Here is a 21,818-nt window from a genome sequence, read left to right on the forward strand (position 1 = left end):
AATGAGCACCACATATGCAAATTGATAAAGGCTCTTTATGGCCTAAAGCAGCCCCTAGGGCATGGTACATCAAGATTGATACATATTTGGCTGCATTGGGCTCTCACAGAAGTCCTTTGGATTCCACCTATATGCCAAACCAATTGGTAATAACATTATTCTTGTTGTTGTTTATGTGGATGATATCATTTTTACTGGTAATGGGGCACAGTTGCCTGAGCAAATCAAACTAAATTTGTGTCAGGTGTTTGATATGACTGATTTGGGACTTTTGCAGCATTGTCTCAGTGTGGAGGTTTGGCAGATAGGTGGCAACATTTTCATTTCTCAGTCAAAGTATGCCAGGAGTTTGCTGGATAAATTCAAGATTATAGATTGCCAACCTTCAACTACACCTATTGAGAAAGGGCTGAACCTTTTTGTCAAGTCAGATTCATCAATGGTGAATGAATCTACATTTAGGCAACTAGTTGGTAGTCTCATCTATCTTACAACCAGTAGACCTGGTCTTAGTTATGCTATTTGCTACATATCTCATGTCATGACAGCCCCTAAAGCCAGAACATTGGGTTACTGTGAAGTGTGTATCGAGATATGTGGAAGGGGCACCTGACTTTGACATTCTGCAGATCAGAAGTAAAGGCCTTGACTGATTGATTTTATAGACTCAAATTGAGCTGGTCTTGTTGTTGACTGGAAGTCTACTTCTGGGCATGTCTCCAATCTTGGTACGACTACAATAGCATGGACTAGTAAGAAGCAATAGGTAGTAGCTTTTTCCTTGACAGAAGCAAAGTATTGGGGGACTGTTAAAGTAGCATGTGAGGCAATATGGCTATGGAGGATGCCTTTTGACATGAAATTGTTTCAAACAGGACCTTCACCCTTGTTTTGTGACAATTAAGTGGTGCTAAAGGTTGCCAAAAATCTAGTCTTCCACGAGCAGACAAAACATATAGAGTTTCATTCTCATGTTACTTGACAAGATGTTGAAGATGGAATTGTGTTCCTGTAGTATGTTCTAACTAAGGATTAGATTGTAGATTTTCTAACCAAGTCTTTGATCTTGGACAAGTTTGTAAAATTTAGGGGGCAACTTGGTGTATTTAGTAGAATGATTATTAAGGGAAGGTATTGAATTGATATTGTCTTATTTATTATTTCATGTTCATTGCTATTTAAATAGTTTTAGAAACTTTCTGTTTCTTTCAGTTCACAATTGTTTCTCTTATAGAAACATCGTTCTTAAATTGTTACTTAAGGAGCTTTCATTGTCTTAATTATTGAATCAACACTATAACAATTTCAAACCCTCGTTTACAGGAACAAAGAACCCTTGCAGATCTAAAAGGAAATCCGCAGAAACCATCAAACCTCCAAATGTGCAAAAAACCTGCGAAGTTTGTAGAAGAATTAAAACTCTCAGGCTTTCCATGGTCAAAGACCACAATTTTTATCTTGAAAAAAGGTTCATTATTTTTTTTTCTAGAAATTGCGACAATTTCTGGGAATTGTCCACTAGTTTTATTACAAAAATCTGCCAAAACCAAAAATTCTCAATTTTATTAAAAAAAAATTTGGGCCAAAAACTTTTAAAATTTACCTCAAAATTTCTAGGTAGAATCCGTTATTGTTTAAAAAAAGTTAAAGTTAAAAAAAAACCTGTAATTTTTTTTAGGTAAATGGACCATGAATTTTATTCGCCAAAAACTAGTGTATAGTCTGATTCCATGAATTGATAATTGATTGTTGTTTTAAACAAAGGAGAGGAATACTCCTTAAACAGAAGACCACAGAAGATCTTTCCATAATGGAAACGATCAAAAACTAAAGGCATAAATGGAAGTTACTAAAACTGACTGACTGAATTACAGAATTGAAAATTACCAGAAAACTACTTAATAGAAAACATTGCAATATTACTTTAATAGAAAACCCTGTGCTGCAGGCTTTTAAAGGACTAAAATCCTCTTGGTTTCTAGTTGAGGTGGTTCCAATCAAGAGTCACATTTGTGGGAGAACATTACAGTGTTTCAGTTTCAGTTGTGATTGGGATTTTCATTGAGTGGTAGATTTTGTTTTAATATATATCAATTTAAGTGATTTCTAGATTATTTTATTTTCAATACTATTGTAGTGGCAAATCTATATGCTATAGTTGGCTGGATCAGTCAGTACCAAATAATATTGTGGTGAGTGCTTAAGGATAAACCTTTTATTATTTTATTGTAGCTGTACCTTCTGTACCTCCCAGCCATACCTATTATTTGTGCATAACGTGTCTTTATTTGTTATGAGTGCTATTTGATGACAAAGGAGGTAGCCATATGGATTTCAGCTGCAAGTTAATATTTTAAATGGACTTTCAGTGGCTGTCGTATACAGCCAGTCATAATTTTGGACTATATTTAATTAATATTGAATGCCACTGCATTCTGTTAATTTTTGAATGCTTAGACCTTAGCAAGGTGTTGTACGATTATTTTCCTTGTTTTTCTTGTGGGTTGCAATTTTTCAAATCTTATGAAGGAGATGCTGTATTGTTTTTTTGGGATCGGTAATTGGCCGAAGCCTATATTAATTATTATTATGTGTTAAGTTTGAGTAGACTTGAACCCAAGACCTCCCATATAAGAGGCTCATAAGTTACTGTTGTGTTTTAGGCTTTTGCATAGGGAGATGCTGTATTGTTTCTAAAGGAAGTCTAAGCTTAATAAGTATTAGTTTATGTGTCTTACAGCTGACACACATTCCTTGTTACTGGCCATAGACAAACTATTTATATATTCAGGGGTAAATTTTGGTAGCTGCAAGAACATAACAACTTATATTTGTGGCTTTTAGTTTGGCTTAAAGAATTTTATGTTATCATTATTACATGATGTTATAAATATTTGGTTTTTATTCCAATATTGCAAAAATTACAATTAAATAAATTAAAATATTAAAAATACTAGAGAGGGTCATTACAATGTTATTAGAGCATGATCTCACTAGCTTGCAGCATTACAATTAACATAATTTTATGCAGCTAAGTGATAGAGAAATAAGTTTTTATTAGAGAAAAAGAGGAAAATTGCAAGAATTAGGTGAATAAATTGAAGAGGTAGAAATGAGCGACAAATGTAAAGATTGATCATTGATATTTGGCAAATGAGGAGAAGATTGATTTTTAATATAATGCTATCATCATTATAAGTCAGGGACAACACCAGATAATAAATCTAATGGCCCAATTGTTATAACCCATGCAAAATTTGAACACTTCAAGACCTTCACGTTGGTGAAGGAAGGGCTACTGCAGCCACAAATAATAGGACAACTGTTGGTTTGGCATCTATGCCTTTCTAACCTAATTTTTTGTAGAGAGTAGAACTTGAAATAGAGGAATGACAAAATTAGGTTGACAATTTTGTAGCTTATTTTGATGAATAGAAGGCTCTTGGAGCAGTATTTAGCGTGGAGATGTGCCAACTAACTTTTGCAATCATAAGAAGAAAAATGGAAAAAAGAATGACAACAGACAAAATATAAATCAACCTCATAGAGACTTATAACTTGGATTAGGTAAGTTGATCATTCCTTTTTATGGCGGGTCAAATAAATGTGCAATTTGTGCTTGGGTACAAAAAATAGGCACATGCTTTTCATTTAACCCAATGTATTAAAAAGAAATCACTTGGAGGGCATAGCTCATGACTGATGGTGCCATAGGATGGCTACGCAAGGACATAGCTTGAACTTTGATCAATTCATATGATTAATTCAGCCAATGTTTTATCAACAGATTTGGTAGGAAGGACCTAGAACACTGCATCTTAGAGAGTTGGCATAGTCAAGACAATACGATATGAATAACTCTGGTAGAATATTAGAGGTTGTCAGTGATGGGGCTAGATTTCTGTGAAAGTGGACTTTCTATTCTTTTCATGGAGGGCTTAACTGAGCCTCTTAGAGGTTGGGTGAAGGGTTTTGATTCACCATCATTGCAGGAAGCCATTAATTGGGCTCTGACTTTGGAATCATTCATGCCTAAAATCAAATTTTATTCCAACAAACCACCACTGGCACAACAAAAGGAGCTATTTCAGAATAAAACTTTTCATAAAAAATAAATGGCTCAAAGAAAAGGCAAAGGAAGAAGCCAAAATGGAACCAAGGAGAAATTAATTGTGCTTTTCATGCACCCCTGCTTTGGTGTACCTACATATCATCTTTGTAGGGTTTGAGGAGCTCTACAAGGGAGGAAAATTACAATTATATTTGATAATGGGGTGATCCACAACTTTATAGTGTTGATGTATAGCATTATTCAAAGTAATATTGTATACTGGAAAATTTGAAATCATGATTTAATGAATTCTGTTTATTAACTAGTGAAAAAAAAAAAAAAAAAAAAAAAATATATATATATATATATCTATATGTCTTTAAATATTCACAAGATAAACTTTATGTGTATCGGGCTTATGTCTTGAAGATTATCGGGGCTTTGTATCTGCCACCTATTACAAAGTAACATGTTATATATATTGCCGATTGCAAATGGAATACATTATGTGATGATCGGCAAACATCTGTTATGTTTAAAATAATAGTTAGTCATGCCTATGTAGAGGCATGACCCTACGTGACCTTTGGTCATGTAGAGTCATGTCTCTACGGAGACGTGACTCTTCATGTTTGTAATTTGTATATATGTGCTGAGAGATCACTGGGATTAATATCAAAATAAGGCATACAAGTCCCAGCAATCTACTTCTCTTCTCTGTAGGTTATTACAATTAATATCATTGATACTCCATTGGTGAACAATACTGAAGATTACTGGGCAGCGATTGAATCTGAAGATTATATTAACTGACATACAAAGACACAGTTTTGCATCATTCCTTCTACAGTCTATAAGATATCAAGTAAGGATAGTTGCAATTGTTCCATTCTAATATAATAGTTTTCTCTCTATCAGAGATCCTTAAAACTAATATGGTATCAGAGCCCTTCTAATAAGAAACTCTATTATTCAGAATTAAATAAAAAATCTCAGATTTATAAAATTTAAATTATATCCCCAAAATCAAAATGGTTAATCACGTAAGATTAGAGGATAGACTTGAGGGAGCATCAAACTTTTTATCATGGAAAATTCGAGTCATGATAATATCAAGAGAAATGGAATTAGAAGAGTACATAGAATCAAACAAATCCGTGCCTAAAAATGATCCAGATAAAACGACATGGAAAAGACACAACAACAAGGCCATGAAAATTATCATAGATGCTATGAAGGATCATATTCTTCCTTCTATATCAACTCTTAAGACTACATTTGAGATGTTCTCTACTATTAAAGACACGCTTGAGATCAACAATACTAGTAGATTGCTAACCCTAAAACAAGATCTACTATACAAAAAGATGAATAATGAGGAGTCAATTACGTCCTATTTTCTAATAATTTTTGAATTAAAAGATCAACTTGCAATGATTGAAAATCAAGTTGATGACAAAGAACTTAGCATGATAGCATTAAGAGGACTTCATCTATCTTGGGAAACATTTATTCGAAGTCTAAACTCCCGACTTGAGCTTCCTAAATTTGAATTACTAAAAAATGAATGCACACAAGAAGAATCAAGATTAGTCTCAAGAGGATTAAGTATAAATCAAGAGGGAGACATATAAGCTCTTCATGCAAATTCAAACAAGAAAAGAAAATTCAAACATAATAAGAAAGAATTTGACAAACCATATAAGAAACACTATTGTTCTAAAGTAAAATGTTTCAAATGTGACAAAATTGGTCACTCACACAATTTCTGCCCTGAATGAAAGAGTTCAAGCAGCCCTAGTAGAAGTCAAAGAAGAGAAAGTAGAGAAAGAAGAAATAGAAAACTTTGCATTTTATTTAGCTCTTTCAAGTGAATTAAACTCAAATAAAAATACTTGGATTATTGACAGTGGAGCATCTCAACATATAATAGGTTTTAGAGACAAATTTGAAAGCTTCTCAGAATACTCCTATGAAGAAGTCACCATTGGAGATAATTCTACTCATCCAATCAAAGGTATTGGGTCCTGCTCAATTCACCTAACTTCAAAGATTACTCTCCAACTCAAAAATGTTATATATGTACCTGGTATAAAAAAGAATTTAGTCTCTATTTCTGGTCTTGCTGATCAAGGATTCAAAGTCACCTTTCAAGAGGACAGAGCTCTATCTTGGCCAAAGAACTCTAATATCAAGAAAGCTTTATCTATTGGATTTAGAGACGGAAGTCTATATAAACTTTGTAATAATCAAAATTTAGCCCTAAGTCATGAAACTTCAAATTCTACCGAAATTTGGCATAGGAGGCTAGGTCATCTTCACTATCGCGCATTATCATCTATAGGAAAAATTGTAAAAGGATTACCTAGTCTCAAAATTGATCACTTAAGCATTTGCAAAGGATGTGCCTTAGGCAAAAACACTAAGCATTTGTTTCCTAAAAGTGTTCACAAATCAAAATCTATTTTTGAACTTATCCACATTGACCTTTGTGGTCCTATGTCTGTACCTTCCCTAAATGGGTGTCTCTTTTATGTAATTTTTATTGATGAGTATTCTAGAAGAACTTGGATCTACTTCCTAAAACAGAAGGAATCAATTGAAGTATTATCAAAATTCAAGATATTCAAAGCTCTAGTTGAAAACCAGTTAGGACAGAAAATAAAAATACTAAGGTCAGACAGTGGAGGTGAATACATCTCTAAAATTTTCAAAGATTTTTGCATTATTGTTGGGATTAAGAGGGAGTTTTTTGTACCATATAATCCTCAACAGAATGGAGTTGCAAAACGTAAAAATAGATCAATTGTTAAATCAGCTAGAGCAATGATGCATGATCAAACCTTCATACTTCTTTCTGGGCTCAAGCATCTAACACTGCAGTTTACATTCAAAACAGATGTCCACACTCAGTATTAGAGAACACCACTCCTGAAGAAGTATTTACGGGTATCAAACCATATCTAAGTCACTTGAGAATATTTGGGTGTTCTGTTTATATTCACATTCCTAAAGAGAAAAGAACAAAACTAGAACCATCTAGAAAGAAGGGGATACTCATTGGATACAGTGAAACAACCAAAGGCTACAGGGTTTTTTTTTCGGGTCAAAGAACAATTGAGATTAGTAGAGATGTGAAATTTGAAGAAGATATCTCCTTCAATCTTTCTAAAAACAGTGATGAATCACTTATAGAACTTATCACTGAAATAGATGAAAATCACTCAGCTGAAATTGAGAGGGAGAATGATATCGAACCTTCTTCTACCACTACATAAAATCCTGAGGATACTGAAAATGTTAACAATAAAAAGAGGCCACTTTGGGCTAGGAAAATGATAGAAGAGAATCATGTTGAACCTAATGAAGTAATTCGAGAAAGTAAAAGAACAAGAAATTAGTCATGTTATGTAATAGTATTAACTGAACTTATAAAAACAGAACCTTCAAATATTGAAGAAGCCTTATCAAGAAAACCTTGGAAAGAAGCAATGATTGAAGAATATAATTCTAAACTAAAAAATGATGTATGGGATGTTGTACCCAGACCTAAAAACAAATCAGTTGTTTCTTCTAAGTGGCGGTTCAAAATCAAGCATGCACCTAATGACAGCATTGAAAAGTACAAAGTCAGATTTGTAGCACGAGGTTTCTCATAGAAAGAAGGTATCGATTATGAAGAAACATTTGCTCCAGTTGCTAGATACACTTCAATTAGAATTATCTTGGCTATCGCAGCATCCAAAGGATGGAAAGTTCATCAAATGGATGTTAAAACAACATTCATAAATGAGAAAATTGAATAAGTTTATATTGAGCAACTAGAAGGGTTCTACACCCATGACAAAAAATCTCACGTGTGTAAGTTAAAGAAAGCACTGTACGGTCTTAAACAGGCTCCTAGAGCGTGGTATGAAAGAATAGACAACTATCTAACAAAGTTAGGGTATTCTAAAAATGAAGCTGATCCTAACTTATACTTCAAGATAGATGGTGATGACATGATTATTCTTGTATTATATGTTGATGATTTGTTGATAATAGGTGAAGAACATCTTATAAAGAAGTGCAAACAAGAACTAACAACAGAGTTCGATATGAAAGATCTAGGTCTTCTCCACTACTTCCTTAAGTCTAGCAAAAGGGTAACTACATTTTTCTAAATCAGGGAAAATATACTGTTGATGGAATGATGGAATGTAAACTAGCTACTACTCCTATGTAAGTCAACCTACACAAGCTGAAGGATGATATGATCAAATCTGAACCTATGGATCCTACTTACTACAGGCAGATTGTTGGATCCTTAATATATTTAGTGAATACTCGTCTTGACATATTTTATGCTACTAATACCTTAAGCCAATTTATGTGTGCACCAAATAAGATACATCTACATGCAGCTGAATACATTTTGAGAGATCTAAAAGGCACTATTGGCATGGGTATCAGAAATGAATAAGTAGACATCAATCTTCATGGATATTTAGATTCTGATCGGGCAGGCAACTCTATTGAACGTAAGAGTACTTTTGGATGTTGCTTTAGTCTTGGATTTGGTATGATTTCTTGGTTCAACAGAAAACAAGCCTTAGTTGCATCAAGTTCTACTGAAGCAGAATACATCGCCTCTTCTTTGGGAGCCAGAGAAGGTGTATGGTTACGGAAGTTGCTAGTTGATTTGTTCAAATGGCCTTTGAAGCCCACTGTGATTCATTGCGACAATCAGAGTTGTATCAAGCTTTGAGCTAATCTAGTTTTTCACAATCGTTCTAAGCATATTGAAATTCCTTATCACTACATTAGAGATATGGTGGATTGAGGTGTTATCAAATTGGAGTACATCAGTACTAATTAGCAAACAACGAATATCTTTTCCAAGCCTCTTGCTAAAGTGAAGTTGGAATACTTCAGAGGAAAACTTGGTATGATTAAATTGTAATATTGGATATTGAATTTAATTTTTCAATTTATGTGTGTATATGCTTCTATGGTTGTTTAGTTGCATCAGATATATAATGAAAGGTGATGATCTTTCATGGACATATATATTCAGAAGGTAAGCCTTTGAAAGGTGAAGATCTTGCAAATGATAGGCCTGTTATCATGATGTTTGTTCCGGTTATGCTGGAAGTCATTGATAACAAATGCATTATGATTACTCTAGATATTGTTTCGGACAATTAGAGATCATAATATATGTTATGATAGTGTTCATAGCATGGTGATTTAAATTATTTGACAAGTCACTATTTTAGAGTGTTAAAGTCAGATAATGTGATATGTACAGATTTTTTGTACTCTAGTATCTATTAAGGAGTTTTATTACTTCTCCCTTGCTAAGAGGGAGTGTTGATGTATAGCATTAGTTGAAGTAATTTTGTATACTTGAAATCATGATTTAATGAATTATGTTTATTAACTAGTGAAATAAATAAATAAATATATATATATATATATATATATATATATATATTCACAAGATAAACTTCATGTGTATCGGGCTTATGTCTTGAAGATTATTGGGGCTTTGTATTTGCCACTGATTACAAAGTAACATGTTATATATATTGCCGATTTCAAATGGAATACATTATGTGATGATCGGTAAACATCTGTTATGTTTAAAATAATAGTTAATCATGCCTACGTAGAGTCATGTCTCTATGGAGACGTGACTCTTCATGTTTGTATATATGTGCCGAGAGATCATTGGGATTAATATTAATCTAAGGCATACAAGTCCCAGCGATCTACTTCTCTTCTCTGTAGGTTATTACAATTAATATCATTGATACTTCATTTGGTGAATAATACTGAAGATTACTGGACAGCAACTGAATCTGAAGATTATATTAATTGACAGACAAAGACGCAAGTTTGCCTCATTCCTTTTATAGTCTAAGATATCAAGTAAGGATAGTTGCAACTATTCCATTCTGATATAATAGTTTTCTCTCTATCGGAGATCCTTAAAACTAACATACAGATGAGGCAATGTTTGTGACTCGTGAGAAGTGAATTAGAAACAAAAGATTTTGAAGGTTTTAATGTTGTATTGGTTGATGGCCTTACTATCCCATGTACAAAGAGGATTCAACAGCTTGATACCATTTTAGGGAGGCACATGGTGCATGATGATTTTTATGTAGAAGGTTTTGGAGGGAACAACATGGTTCTAGGAATACAATGGTTAAATTATTTGGGGGAGGTCACTTAAAATTACCAAACAATGGAGCTGAAATTTAAGTCAAAAGGGAAGGAAGTAAGTGCCTCAAGGTTTGCTAATGGAGCTTTTGGAGTTATTTTTGCATAAAGAAATGGAACTATCTTTTAAGAGAGGACAAGTTTGTTGGCAGCCCATTGTTTAGCGACATCAATTGATTCATCCACAGGAAAGAGGTCCTACCATATTGATATCTAAATTCTAATCTATGTTGGATAATTGCAATCTTGTTTTTAATGATTTACCTCAAGTACCATTTTTTGGTAGAGAATTTCAGCATATAATAGAGCTGGAACTAGGTTTCAACCCAATGATTACTACACCCTGTTGCCATTGAAGAAGGTAAAATGAAATTGAAAATGTCATCCAAGAGCTTTTGGACATGGGCCATATCTGGCCTAGTTCCTAACCTTTTTGCTTCATCAGTGGTTCTCGTTAAGAAAAAGGATGGTACTATGTGCATGTATGTTGACTACAAAGTTCTAGGATTATGGAACCATGCATTTCTCAAAGATTGATTTGAGATTAGGTCACACTAGATGAGTGTCAAGGATATACATTTAAATGCCATTTTGGACACTTTGAGTTCCTGCCTGTGCCTTATGATTAACAGATGTTTTGACTATTTTTGAGTCTTTAGTGAACCAAGTATTTAAGAAGTAGTTGAAAAAATGTGATTTGGTCTTCTTTGATGACATTTTGATTTATTGTAAAACTTGGGTGGATCATTTGTATTTTGAAGCATTTGGATACAGTTCTAAGGATATTTTAATAGTATGCTCTTTTTGTAAAGGTGTGAATCTGGAATGGCATTTTTAAAAATATTTGGATCATTTTTGTGTGCAAGGTGATGAAGCTGATCAGCAAAGGGTCCAAGCCACCTTGGACTGGCCCCTTCCTACCATATTGGCTCGGTTGAGAGGATTCCTTGCCCTTTTCTGTTATTATTGAAGATTTATCAATGTATTTTCACAACTTACAACACTATTAATAATAGATATGGAAAAAGGGTTTTTTCACTTGTGCAAAATCAGCAGAAGTTACTGCTTCGATTCCTTGCCCTTTACTGTTATTATTGAAGATTTGTCAATGGGTTTTCACAACTTACTACACTATTAATAATAGATATGGGAAAAGGTTTTTTTGCTTGGACAAAATCAGCAGAAGAAGTTATTGATAAGCTTAAATAGGCAATGAGCTCATGTCCGGTACTTGTTGTACTAGATTTGTCTCTTTTGTTTGTTGTGGAATGTGATGCATCCAAAGAGGGGATTGGTGATTGTTTGATTTGAAAAAGACACCTCATAGCTTTTGAAAACACAGAGTTGAGAGAACCAAAACAAGTTGTGGAAAAGTTTTGGTAAAACTTCGCTTGTGGGAGATTTGTGGTTAAAAATTACTTAAAACTGTAGTTGAGAAACTCTATCGAAGAGTTTGGAAAGGAAAAAGACATTTATTTCCCATTGTTATCGAACACTTTTATAGATTGTGATATTGCTATTAGGATTTAACTGTGTAGATTTTGAGTCAAACTCATTCACCCATGTTTCATGAATAGTGGCTTACAAGAACCCATCTCCAAAGAAAATGTATGGAACACTCAGCATTCATTGCATCTAGGTGATGCACACAGAGGTGAAGCATCAAACTTTCCAAGAGGTCACCCATCCCAATAGTATTCCAACTGAAGCGCTCTTAACCGCGGAGTTTCCTCCAGCCCACTTTTCTTGCAATTACATTTGCAAAATCTACAAGCAGCATTGTACCTTACGAACCATTCATTTTAGTGACTGATCTAGAAGAAAAGAAACCCACAACCTTGTGGTCAATCTTGTTGCATCAAAGCACACGAAGGAGGGACCTTCATAATTAAGGTATTAGGTCCAAGTGCCTTGAGAAGAATGTATCTTAGAATGGTACATTGGCTTAGATATGTTGGTGATTGCACAAACTTTGGTGTATCTGCAATGAGGAACAACTGAACCATAGTCCAACTTCACAAAGGAACCAATCAACTCAAATCATTCTCTTAATGAGCTCTAACATGCATTATCAGAGGATGGTTATACGGTCTGATCCAAGTGGGCACTGAAGTAACCTTAGCAGTAGTAGGCTCAAAGAAGGGAGACCAAGATGTCAAGAAGAGGTTCAGCTGGCCATAAAACCAAGGGCATTTATGCTTAACAAAATTACAATTCTCTATAGAAGCGAAACAGAGCAGGAAGAAACCAAAATCTTGACTTCCAATGTCGGGAGTGGGAAGCTTGCTTTGAGTTGCTGAGTACTCTATTTTTTTTGCTCTACATGTTTTTACAAGTTTAATTTGTGTGTTTTTCATATACTTAGGAAAAACGTGGATAATAATGCCAACACAAGTGAGATGTTGGTAATAACACATTTTTCACATGTTTTTTTGGCTATAAAACCATGCATTTTCTCTTTACAAATGTGTTACCTCATTTTGTAACCGTAAATAATCCCTTCCCAATTAGTAGTGTGAGAAATTTAAAAGAGACATTTTAAATTTTATAAATTATTTTGCATTTATATAATATTTTATTCTTTAAAGGAATTAAATATTAAGGGCAAAGTAATTAAGTATTAAATTATTTTGCAAAATTAATTTTTCACCTAATTAATTCTAAAAATAATTAATTATTATTGTAATATGTGCTTGTAAAGCAAAGAAATGGGCAAGTTGATACACATGAGATAAGTTAATTCTTTAGGAATTAATATTATTGTAAATTGAAAAATAAATATTGCACTTAATCTAGAAATTAAAGTGGAGAAATGAAGTAAGGAGATTAAATGTAAATTGGTTCGGTAAGGAGAAGTTATGGTAGTTAACCAACTTCTTGGGGGAAATTATTTAAATAGGGCAAAATCTATTGTAAAAGGGGTTCTTCTCTTTTTCATATGCCGGTGCATTTCTCAAGGAAAGAGAAGACATTTTTAGGGTTCAAGTTTGTAACAAAGAAATTAAGGAAGGAGATTGTATTTAACTTGCAAACTTGTTAATGGTGCGAGGGCAAAATGATCATGTGGTTATTTTGTTTATATTTTTTTTAGTTACTAGGGTTTGTCACTTTGCCCTGTGAACCACGTATTGGTTCGAACTAGTACCAAATTTGGCAACTCTGCTTGGGATCAAAGGGCCTTGTGCATTCGATTTTTAGACATTTAGAGGTACCTCCCCTAGGATGGAGGTTGGCGGCTCTATTGAAGACAAATCCAGAAGATATTTGAGAAATATCCAGAAATTTTGGAAGGATGGGTTCCTGCAAGAAATGAGGATAATGTAGATATCTTCATCTTTATACCCCCATTTAGAACCAATCCACTTAGAGAAGTTGCAGGAAGTAAGATTTTTTAAATCTTTCTATGGTGCCATCCTCATCAAAAAGAGACCTCTTGCGTAAGAGCTAGAAAAAGTAGAGGAAAAAGTGTGTGAGAAAGAAGAAAGTGATGGAATGGAATTTGTGCAAGAAAGGGATGTTGAAGGGGAATCAAATGACAACCAAGAGGAAGAGAAAGATCCATTTGTTTTTCAGCACCCTGCAGTTCTCTCCTCAACATCACCTTTGGAGGAACCAATACAGCAATCAAAAGATCAAGGTATGGAAGAGTTTGCTAGAATTTTAAATACAACTGTGAAAAATGATATGCAAGAGGTTGGTTTCACATTTTAATTGTGAAGAAATTCATGTTGTTCATGAGAAAACTCTTGAATGATTATCTTTCCACCCTTGCCTTGTATTTTTTATGAGAGAAGCCCTACACATTTGTTGTTATTGGTTTACTTTTTGCAAAACCTGCTTCCATTTTACTGAAAATTAATTCGAAAAGGCTCATATATTCACCACCCTATAAATGGTCACATTTAGCTCTTTGTTTCGCTCTTTTCCTCTTCATTGTAAATAACTGTTCCTGTTTTGAAATTTTTGGCTTGCCTCAGTTTTAGTTTTTTCATCTTGTTGCTGCTTCACAATAAGGTTGCAATAGGTGTACATTTTTCCCTTTGCTCTTCAATCAACCCCAAGAACAAAGGCAAATAAGTTGGACCCGAAAGGAAATCTTGTGGCGAGAATTTTCAAAAGCCCTAGAAATTGATAGTTCATGGACCCAACTAGCATTTGAAAAGGACAAAGTAATATTTGGGACCTGAGCACTATCTTGGGAGATCGAGTTTTCAAGGAAGTTTGAAATGGAACTTCGGGCCACCTTCCAAAATTTTAATCTTCTAACTTTCCAATTTGAAATTGAACATGGTTGCCACTGCAAGTTCATATAATATGTATCACGTAAAGGAACTTCTACTAATGGATAGTGGTGCTATAACGGGCTTTCATAGTGCACTCAATAGCCCCACTGCTTCAAGTGGCGCTGGAAAACATCGATTGCAATAGACTTCTAATCTCCACTATCACTTATTGATTTTATTGCACAACTTGGCAGACAAGATAGGGCAACACCAAAAGGAATTCTTAAGGTGATGGGTATATAAGAATAGAATGTTGTTGTAGATACCCTTTCTAATTTGGATGGTGGATCGGGCATACAAATTATAGAGAATGCAAATGCAAATGGAGCTGCAAAAATGCCTTGATGAACAACTTGAGATGTCAAATAGTTGATGTGAACTATAAAGAAGAGAGTCTCTGGATTTTGCTTTGAAATGTCTGCTCGTTATTTGATAAGTGTCGAAGATGGGTGCCAACCTATAGAAAAAGTCTACACTCGGAGATTCAAAGGGGTGAAAGTTTTCTTGATAGAAGATAATTTGGAAAACCTAAAAGTTGCATGTCAACAACAAAGGAAATCTGGCGTAGAAGTGGATGTTGTTTTTGATGATCAACAATGCAGTAATGCTCTTTAAATGGGTGGGAAAATTATGCCTTAATCCTTGTTGATATTCAAATACGAATTATAAACAATGCAAAATTCACAGCAAGGTCACAAATGGATTCTAGAACAACACGGAAATTTCTTGAAAATAATTTGAAGATGCATTAAATGGTGACTCTATGGCTCAATGGATAAGGCACTAGATTGCGGTTGAAGATTCTAGAGTTCTCTGCATTCTAGCATAGAATACAACCCCCTGAGAGAGCCATTGTTACCTCATATTTTGTAACCCTAAATAATCCCTTCCCAATAGTGATGTGAGAAAAAGAGAAAGATCTTAAATTATTATTATTATTTTATATTTATATAATGTTTAATTCTTTAAAGGAATTAAATATCAAGTGCAAAGTAATTAAGTATTAAATTATTATGCAAAATTAATTTCTCACCTAACTTTAAAAAGAATTAATTAGTATTGCAATATGTGCCCGTAAAGTAAAGAATGGGCAAGTTGATAGACATAAGATAAGTTAATTCTTTAGGAATTAATATTATTGTAAAGTGCAAAATAAAATTGCACTTAATCATAGAAATCAAAGTGGAGAAATGAAGTAAGGAGATAAAATGTAAATTGTTTCAGTAAGGAGAGTTATGGTAGTTACCAACTTCTTGGGGGAAATTATTTAAATAGGGGAAAATCTATTGTAAAAGCGTTTCTTCTCTTTTTCATATGCTGGTGCATTTCTCAAGGAAAGAGAAGACATTTTTAGGGTTCAAGTTTGTAATAGAGAAATGAAGGAAGGAGATAGTATTTAACTTGTAAAGTTGTTTATGGTGCAAAGGCAGAATGATCACGTGGTCATTTTGTTTATATATTTGGAATGAAGAGAAATTTATTTTGAGATCTGTTAGCTTGAATTTATGTTTCTCTGGTTGGAAGTGACTTTGTGGTTACTCTAATCATATTTGAAATATTATTTTTCTCTCATTTATCAAGGATTTTGCGTGTCATGAAATCAGGTGGTTTTATGCACTAAATATGCAAAAAGTTTTATTATATCTCCATTCTATATCTTTGTAAATGAGAGATCATTTAAATGGTCTGTGTGCCATATATTTAGTCTCCTCCCTAAATCATTTTAATTAATCATCAAATTCATTCTATGTTTATAGGTGAATGTCAGTATGTCTTCTTTGCCTTCTGGTGAAAGGCATAATCAATATTTTAATTCATTGGAAATTCAAAGAAGGGAGCTGTACCTTCATAGCAAAATTCATAGAGCACTTGACAAAATAATTGCAAGTGACTCAACTGTTGCAGAGTTTGTCTTTCAGCTTGGGCATTTAAGAGTCAGTTGTGGAGGGATTTGCAAGAAGACAAATCTGTTTACTAACAAAATGTCTGCTTTTAAATCAATACTTTTTGTAATTGAATTTTGCACAAAAATTATGTATTTTTAGAATATTTATTTATAGTATACTCTAAGCTGCCAAGTTTTTGTTAAGTCAAGAATTTTGGGCTTGCCAAGTACTCTCGAATTTTGAGTCTTGGAACTATTGTTCTGGGAAACTTAGATGCTCATTTCCAATTTGCCATTTTGAAGGAGACCATAAAGGAGGTTGGGCCGTCTAATGTTATGCAGGTTGTGTCAAATTCAACTTGTGTTTGTAAGTTAGCTGATTTGATGATTGAGTGTACTTATAAACATATTTCTTGGAGTCCCTGATGTTTACTTGCTTTTGTATAATGCTTTGAAAGACATTGGCAAAATAGACGGTTTGAAGTTAGCAGTGGCAGAGGCTTCGGACATACAAATGTTTGTATGTAACCATCTCACTTGCACTATTCTAGTTTTATTCAAAGAACATATTCCTCAAATTAGTTGAGACTAGACATGCTAGCTATTTTATTTTTCTGGAGAGGATATTGAAGGTGCAGGATGCACAACAATCCATGGTTGTTTGTAGAGATTGGAAAAATTGGCTCAACAAAGAGTGAAGAAGGGCCTAATGAGAGAGAGTCCTAAATGACATTTGGAGGTCCAGTATCAAGTACCATTTTTTTTTTGAGTTTGTTACACTGAGTCCTTAATGACATTTTGTGGTCCAATATCAAGTAAGATTTTTGTTTGAGTTTGTTACACTTCCTTTTACTTTTTATTTTTGAAGTTCTAAATTTCAAATGTTGCTTTCAGGTATATTTGCTCTATCATATAACAAACCGTGGGGGTGATCCAGTATGCAGATACAGACTTTCCAAGCTTGGGAGATCTATAAGAGTTTTGATAGTACACTTAATAAAATGAAGAGAACAATTTGTCAAAAGGGTCTTGAATTACAATTCTATGAGAAGCATATTAGGCCTATGCTCGTAGTCCCAAGTGGTATGCACCTAGAACTGGCTGAATGCTGCCTTCTTAGGACGAAGAGGTGATAGAGGGACTTATGACAATCATTCATAAAAATGTATAGCAACAAGCAAGCAACCATTCCTCAAGAGTAGTGGCTCCAGTTTGCTGATCTTCATGGTCCTATGTTCATCAACTAGAGGCTAGGACATAGAGGCCACTGTTGTATAGAAAAGCTCCACTGGTTGGCGGGAATTTCATGTGAAGGAAACACTGGAGTTGGATCAGCTTGCCACTCATTTTCTCTCACAGATTGCTAGTTCCTTTGCTGCAAAGAGAAAGTGGTCTACTTGTGGCTTTGTCCACTCCATTACGAGAAACAAACTTGCTTCGAAGTGAGCTGAAAAACTAGTGCCTTGAGACTTTTGTATCAATGGGCTACAACAGCATGATGGGATGTTGATCTTGAATATGCTATGCAGATTGATTGGAGAAGGTGCAACCAGGAATAATCGGGCTACCATTAGATGATCCAATTCAGGCAGAGTGATGGTGACTCAGATGGTTCCAAGTCTTTGGATATTGATAGCTCGAATGAGGCGTAGTATCATGGATTGCCATATTTATATGTTTGAAACTTTTGGATATTGATAGACCATGGTATTTTGATGTGGAGACTTCCGTTATACTGCTGCTCGTGGTTTATTTACATATTGATATTGTTGTTACCTCTCTTACTCCCCGTGTATATATATATATATATATATAGCTGTCCAGAAAAATGGCCCTCAAATTGTGAACCCTGAAATGCGCTCCCTTCCATCCCCCCATCCCTGAAATGCCATGGAACATAGCAATTTTCCCATTGTCCTGTATCTGATTATGGCAGGTTTATCTGTATGCTGTTTGCTCACCAACTTCATCATGCATGGTACAATGAACAGCATTAGGAATGGTCTTAGGTAATTCAAGGGCATAGGCTGCCAATACAATTTTTTTACCGCATTGTAGGTCGCATATAACACAAGTTCTTATGGGTTTGTCACTCTTTTAAGCAATATTAGTTTGTGTTTTTTAGGGCATATATATCACTTCTCCCCTCGTTAGCCTTTTGCTTTATATTGTTATGTAGTATATGTTAGGGGATAAATATATTGTAACATTATAGTTTGTATTGGGTTTTAAAGCTCCCAGTCTTTTTGATCAAAGGTATCAAGGATGCAGAATGTAGAGACTTTCTCTTCTTGATAAGTTGACCATCATATAAAATGAGGTACATGCTAAGTAGAAAAGTTTTATTCTCTTCGATCAAGTGTCATCGGAGCATGCTAGATATAAAGACAATGTCTGATCTTTTATTCCCCATTATTCATTTCTTTGAATGTGTATGGCGTATACTTCTTTATATTGTTACTGTTTATTTTGATTGGAGCTATCTTCGAGTTTTATTGCAATGGATTGCCAGCAAGTATCCCGAGATAGATATTCCTTTCATCATTGACATTAAGGCTATTTTCATGTGCAGGTATCTGGCTATAGTGGCCTACTTTTGGGGAGTCCTGTCATCATTTATGAAATTATAGCTTTTGTGGTGCCAGGGTTAACAAAACGTGAAAAGAGATTTCTGGGGCCAATAGTTCTAGGCTCATCAGTCCTTTTCTATGCTGGTCTTGCATTTTCTTATGAAGTGTTGACTCCGGCAGCACTAAACTTCTTCGTTAGTTATGCTGAAGGAGTTGTGGAGTCTCTGTGGTCAATCGATCAGTACTTCGAGTTTGTGCTGGTGCTTATGTTCAGCACAGGACTAGCTTTCCAGGTAATTTAGTTAAGAAAGAGTTTATTTATATTGCTTTAGATTCTGAATGAAATTATTCAATGAAACCATAGCGTATATTTGTTATGGTAAAAAAATTGTTTGTGCGAGAGTTTCTGGAAAAAACTGAGTATGCTTTTTGAATGTGTGTGTGTGATAGAAAATTTGTTCGGCTGTTTAGTTTCCAGAAGATAGTTATGATACTGAAGGCTTGTAACTTCTTCAACTTATCCTGTTTGATATGCAATGTGCCTGTCCTCTATGCATAAGTTGAAGGTTCCACTTTGCTGCTTGCACATTTGATATGGAATATAATCCATAAAATTTGTGACAGGAGGCCCCAACCCATGTACATTTGGGTTTCAAAAGTGATTGAATTTGTGTTGATGAATACTTTGTAGACCTAGTTACACTGAAAATTTCATCCGTATGAGTTTACTGAAACCAGTAATATATTCTCGACAGGTTCCAGTCATACAATTATTACTTGGACAGACTGGGTTGGTGACTGGAGACCAAATGCTCTCAGTTTGGAGATATGTAGTGGTGGGTGCTGTGGTTGCGGCAGCTGTGTTGACGCCTTCAACTGATCCCTTGACTCAGGTTCTCTTGGCAGGACCACTTATTGGTCTCTATTTAGGCGGTGCATTTCTTGTGAAACTGATTGCACCCGAGACTAAGATCACCTAATTTAAAAAGGTGGGAGAGCACAGTTCAATGTATATTATAGGCGCATCAATGTATATCAATTTTCAAATATCTAGCCACTAAATTGGAAATTTCAAGCTTTTTGTACCTTTGGAAAATTCAAAATTTATGATTAGAATAGTATGATATTTTCTTATCTTCGATGCTTTTAGATTCCTAAGCTTCCAATAGAAAATTGTCGCAAAACCTTGCATTGCCTTTTTAGTTGAAAATATAATTTTTCTCATTTAAACTCCACTGAATATAATCAGCTGTATGTTAATGAGTACAGAGACTAAAATTTGTCCGTAAAACGTTGGGATCAATATTCGGAATGAGATATGTAGCATGATGAACTCTTTAAATGGACGATATTTTACTTATTGATAACAATAAATATTATATACCAAAAATATATTAAACAATTTTAACAATTAATATATATATTACAATTTTAATGGGATTGAAGTGTTTATGTATTTTGAGATTGAAATATAAAATAATCAAAATTAAAATATAACAATATCATGTTATATTTTATTATAAAAAATATTAAAAATATATTATATTAAATATTAAAAAATAAATCATAAAATTATTATTTTATTAAGCTAATAAGTTTATATAATTTTTTAAAGAAAATAATGATTTCAATGTTGTATAGAAGAGGCTCATGTTGACAAAGTCAACATTGTACATGTGGGCGATTTTGTTCTTTGACATTCTTCTTCCAGCATAGGATTGATCACAATTTTGCTAGGTGAAAGCAATAAGGTTACAAACAAGGGAGAGAAGATGAGAAGTCGACAATAGACAACTTGGAAAGAGAGGGAAATCTATCGTACAATGGACGAATATAAATGGAAGGCTAATAAGAATGTTGGTGAGGCAAATCAAGGAAACAATATAATATAGAGAAGCTAGGATTGCATTGTTTTCTTTATAGTGAAAGTTCGTATTTTTTCGTTGGAGGGGACGACAATAACTTGGCTAATAAGTTATTCAAAGAAAATTAGAAACATGAATAACTAAGGGTTAGACTTCAAGATGTTTAACCCAACCCAAGAATACGGTGGTAAGATTTACCTAAGGGTAACTATTAAAGAAAAAACTAGGTTGTTAGCAAATGTTAGATTGAAAAGGTCCAAAGAGTGGGAAGATATGACTTTTACTATGATGATATTCAAGTTCAATACAAAAATTATCTTGAAGGTTAACAACATGCATAGTTTATTTGAGGAGGATAAGATCAATTAGATGGCTAATTTGATTATCAAGATTCTTAATAAAAGGTCAAACATAAAAAAAATTTAGAATTAGCCTTAAAATGATGTGATTGAACGGTCCTTTAAAGTATTAAGTCTCATTAAGATTATTAAAATCCTTCAATTGGATTTAATTCTATTCTAATACCGTAGCTTATCGTGAGATCACCTCTTGAATTGTACATTCTTTCTAGGAAATGGTGTGGTTTGGGAAGCCCAAATGAGCGGCTCAACAATTGAAGAATAGTACTCATTTAATTCAGGCCCCGTTTGGTTGCTGGCATAGGAATAGAAAATTACAATAGAAAAATGGAATGGGAATGGAAATGAGGAATGGGAATAGAAATAGGCAATTCCAATCATGTTTGGTCTTATTTTATGGTTAATAGAAATACTAACCTCATTGTATAAAGAGCTGTCGTAGCCTTAGCTTTATGGCTAATAGAAATACTAATAGGTATAGCAATAGCATCTACTATATTACCTGTATGATCTCTCAGAACTCCTCCACAACTCGCTTTGCCCGGGTTTCCCTTAGTTGCCCCATCAAAATTCCCTTTAAGCCATCCCATAGGAGGAG

At 34.1% G+C, this 21,818-nt stretch overlaps 1 protein-coding gene across 1 annotated transcript in view; it reads left to right on the top strand.

Moving 5' to 3' along the window:
* The window catches only part of APG2 (Sec-independent periplasmic protein translocase), a 36,302-nt gene extending 16,172 nt beyond the window's left edge, over window positions 1-20,130 (top strand). The window contains exons 3-4 of the mRNA XM_089801876.1: window positions 18,999-19,289; window positions 19,752-20,130. Coding sequence (XP_089658002.1) covers window positions 18,999-19,289; window positions 19,752-19,976 — 516 coding nt within the window. The 3' untranslated portion in view covers window positions 19,977-20,130. The remainder of the gene's footprint in view (window positions 1-18,998; window positions 19,290-19,751) is intronic.
* The last annotated feature ends 1,688 nt before the right edge of the window (window positions 20,131-21,818 follow it).

Source organism: Cupressus sempervirens, chromosome 9 (assembly GCF_028749045.1).
Source record: "Cupressus sempervirens isolate cs-2001-9-10 chromosome 9, ASM2874904v1, whole genome shotgun sequence".
NCBI lineage: Eukaryota > Viridiplantae > Streptophyta > Pinopsida > Cupressales > Cupressaceae > Cupressus > Cupressus sempervirens.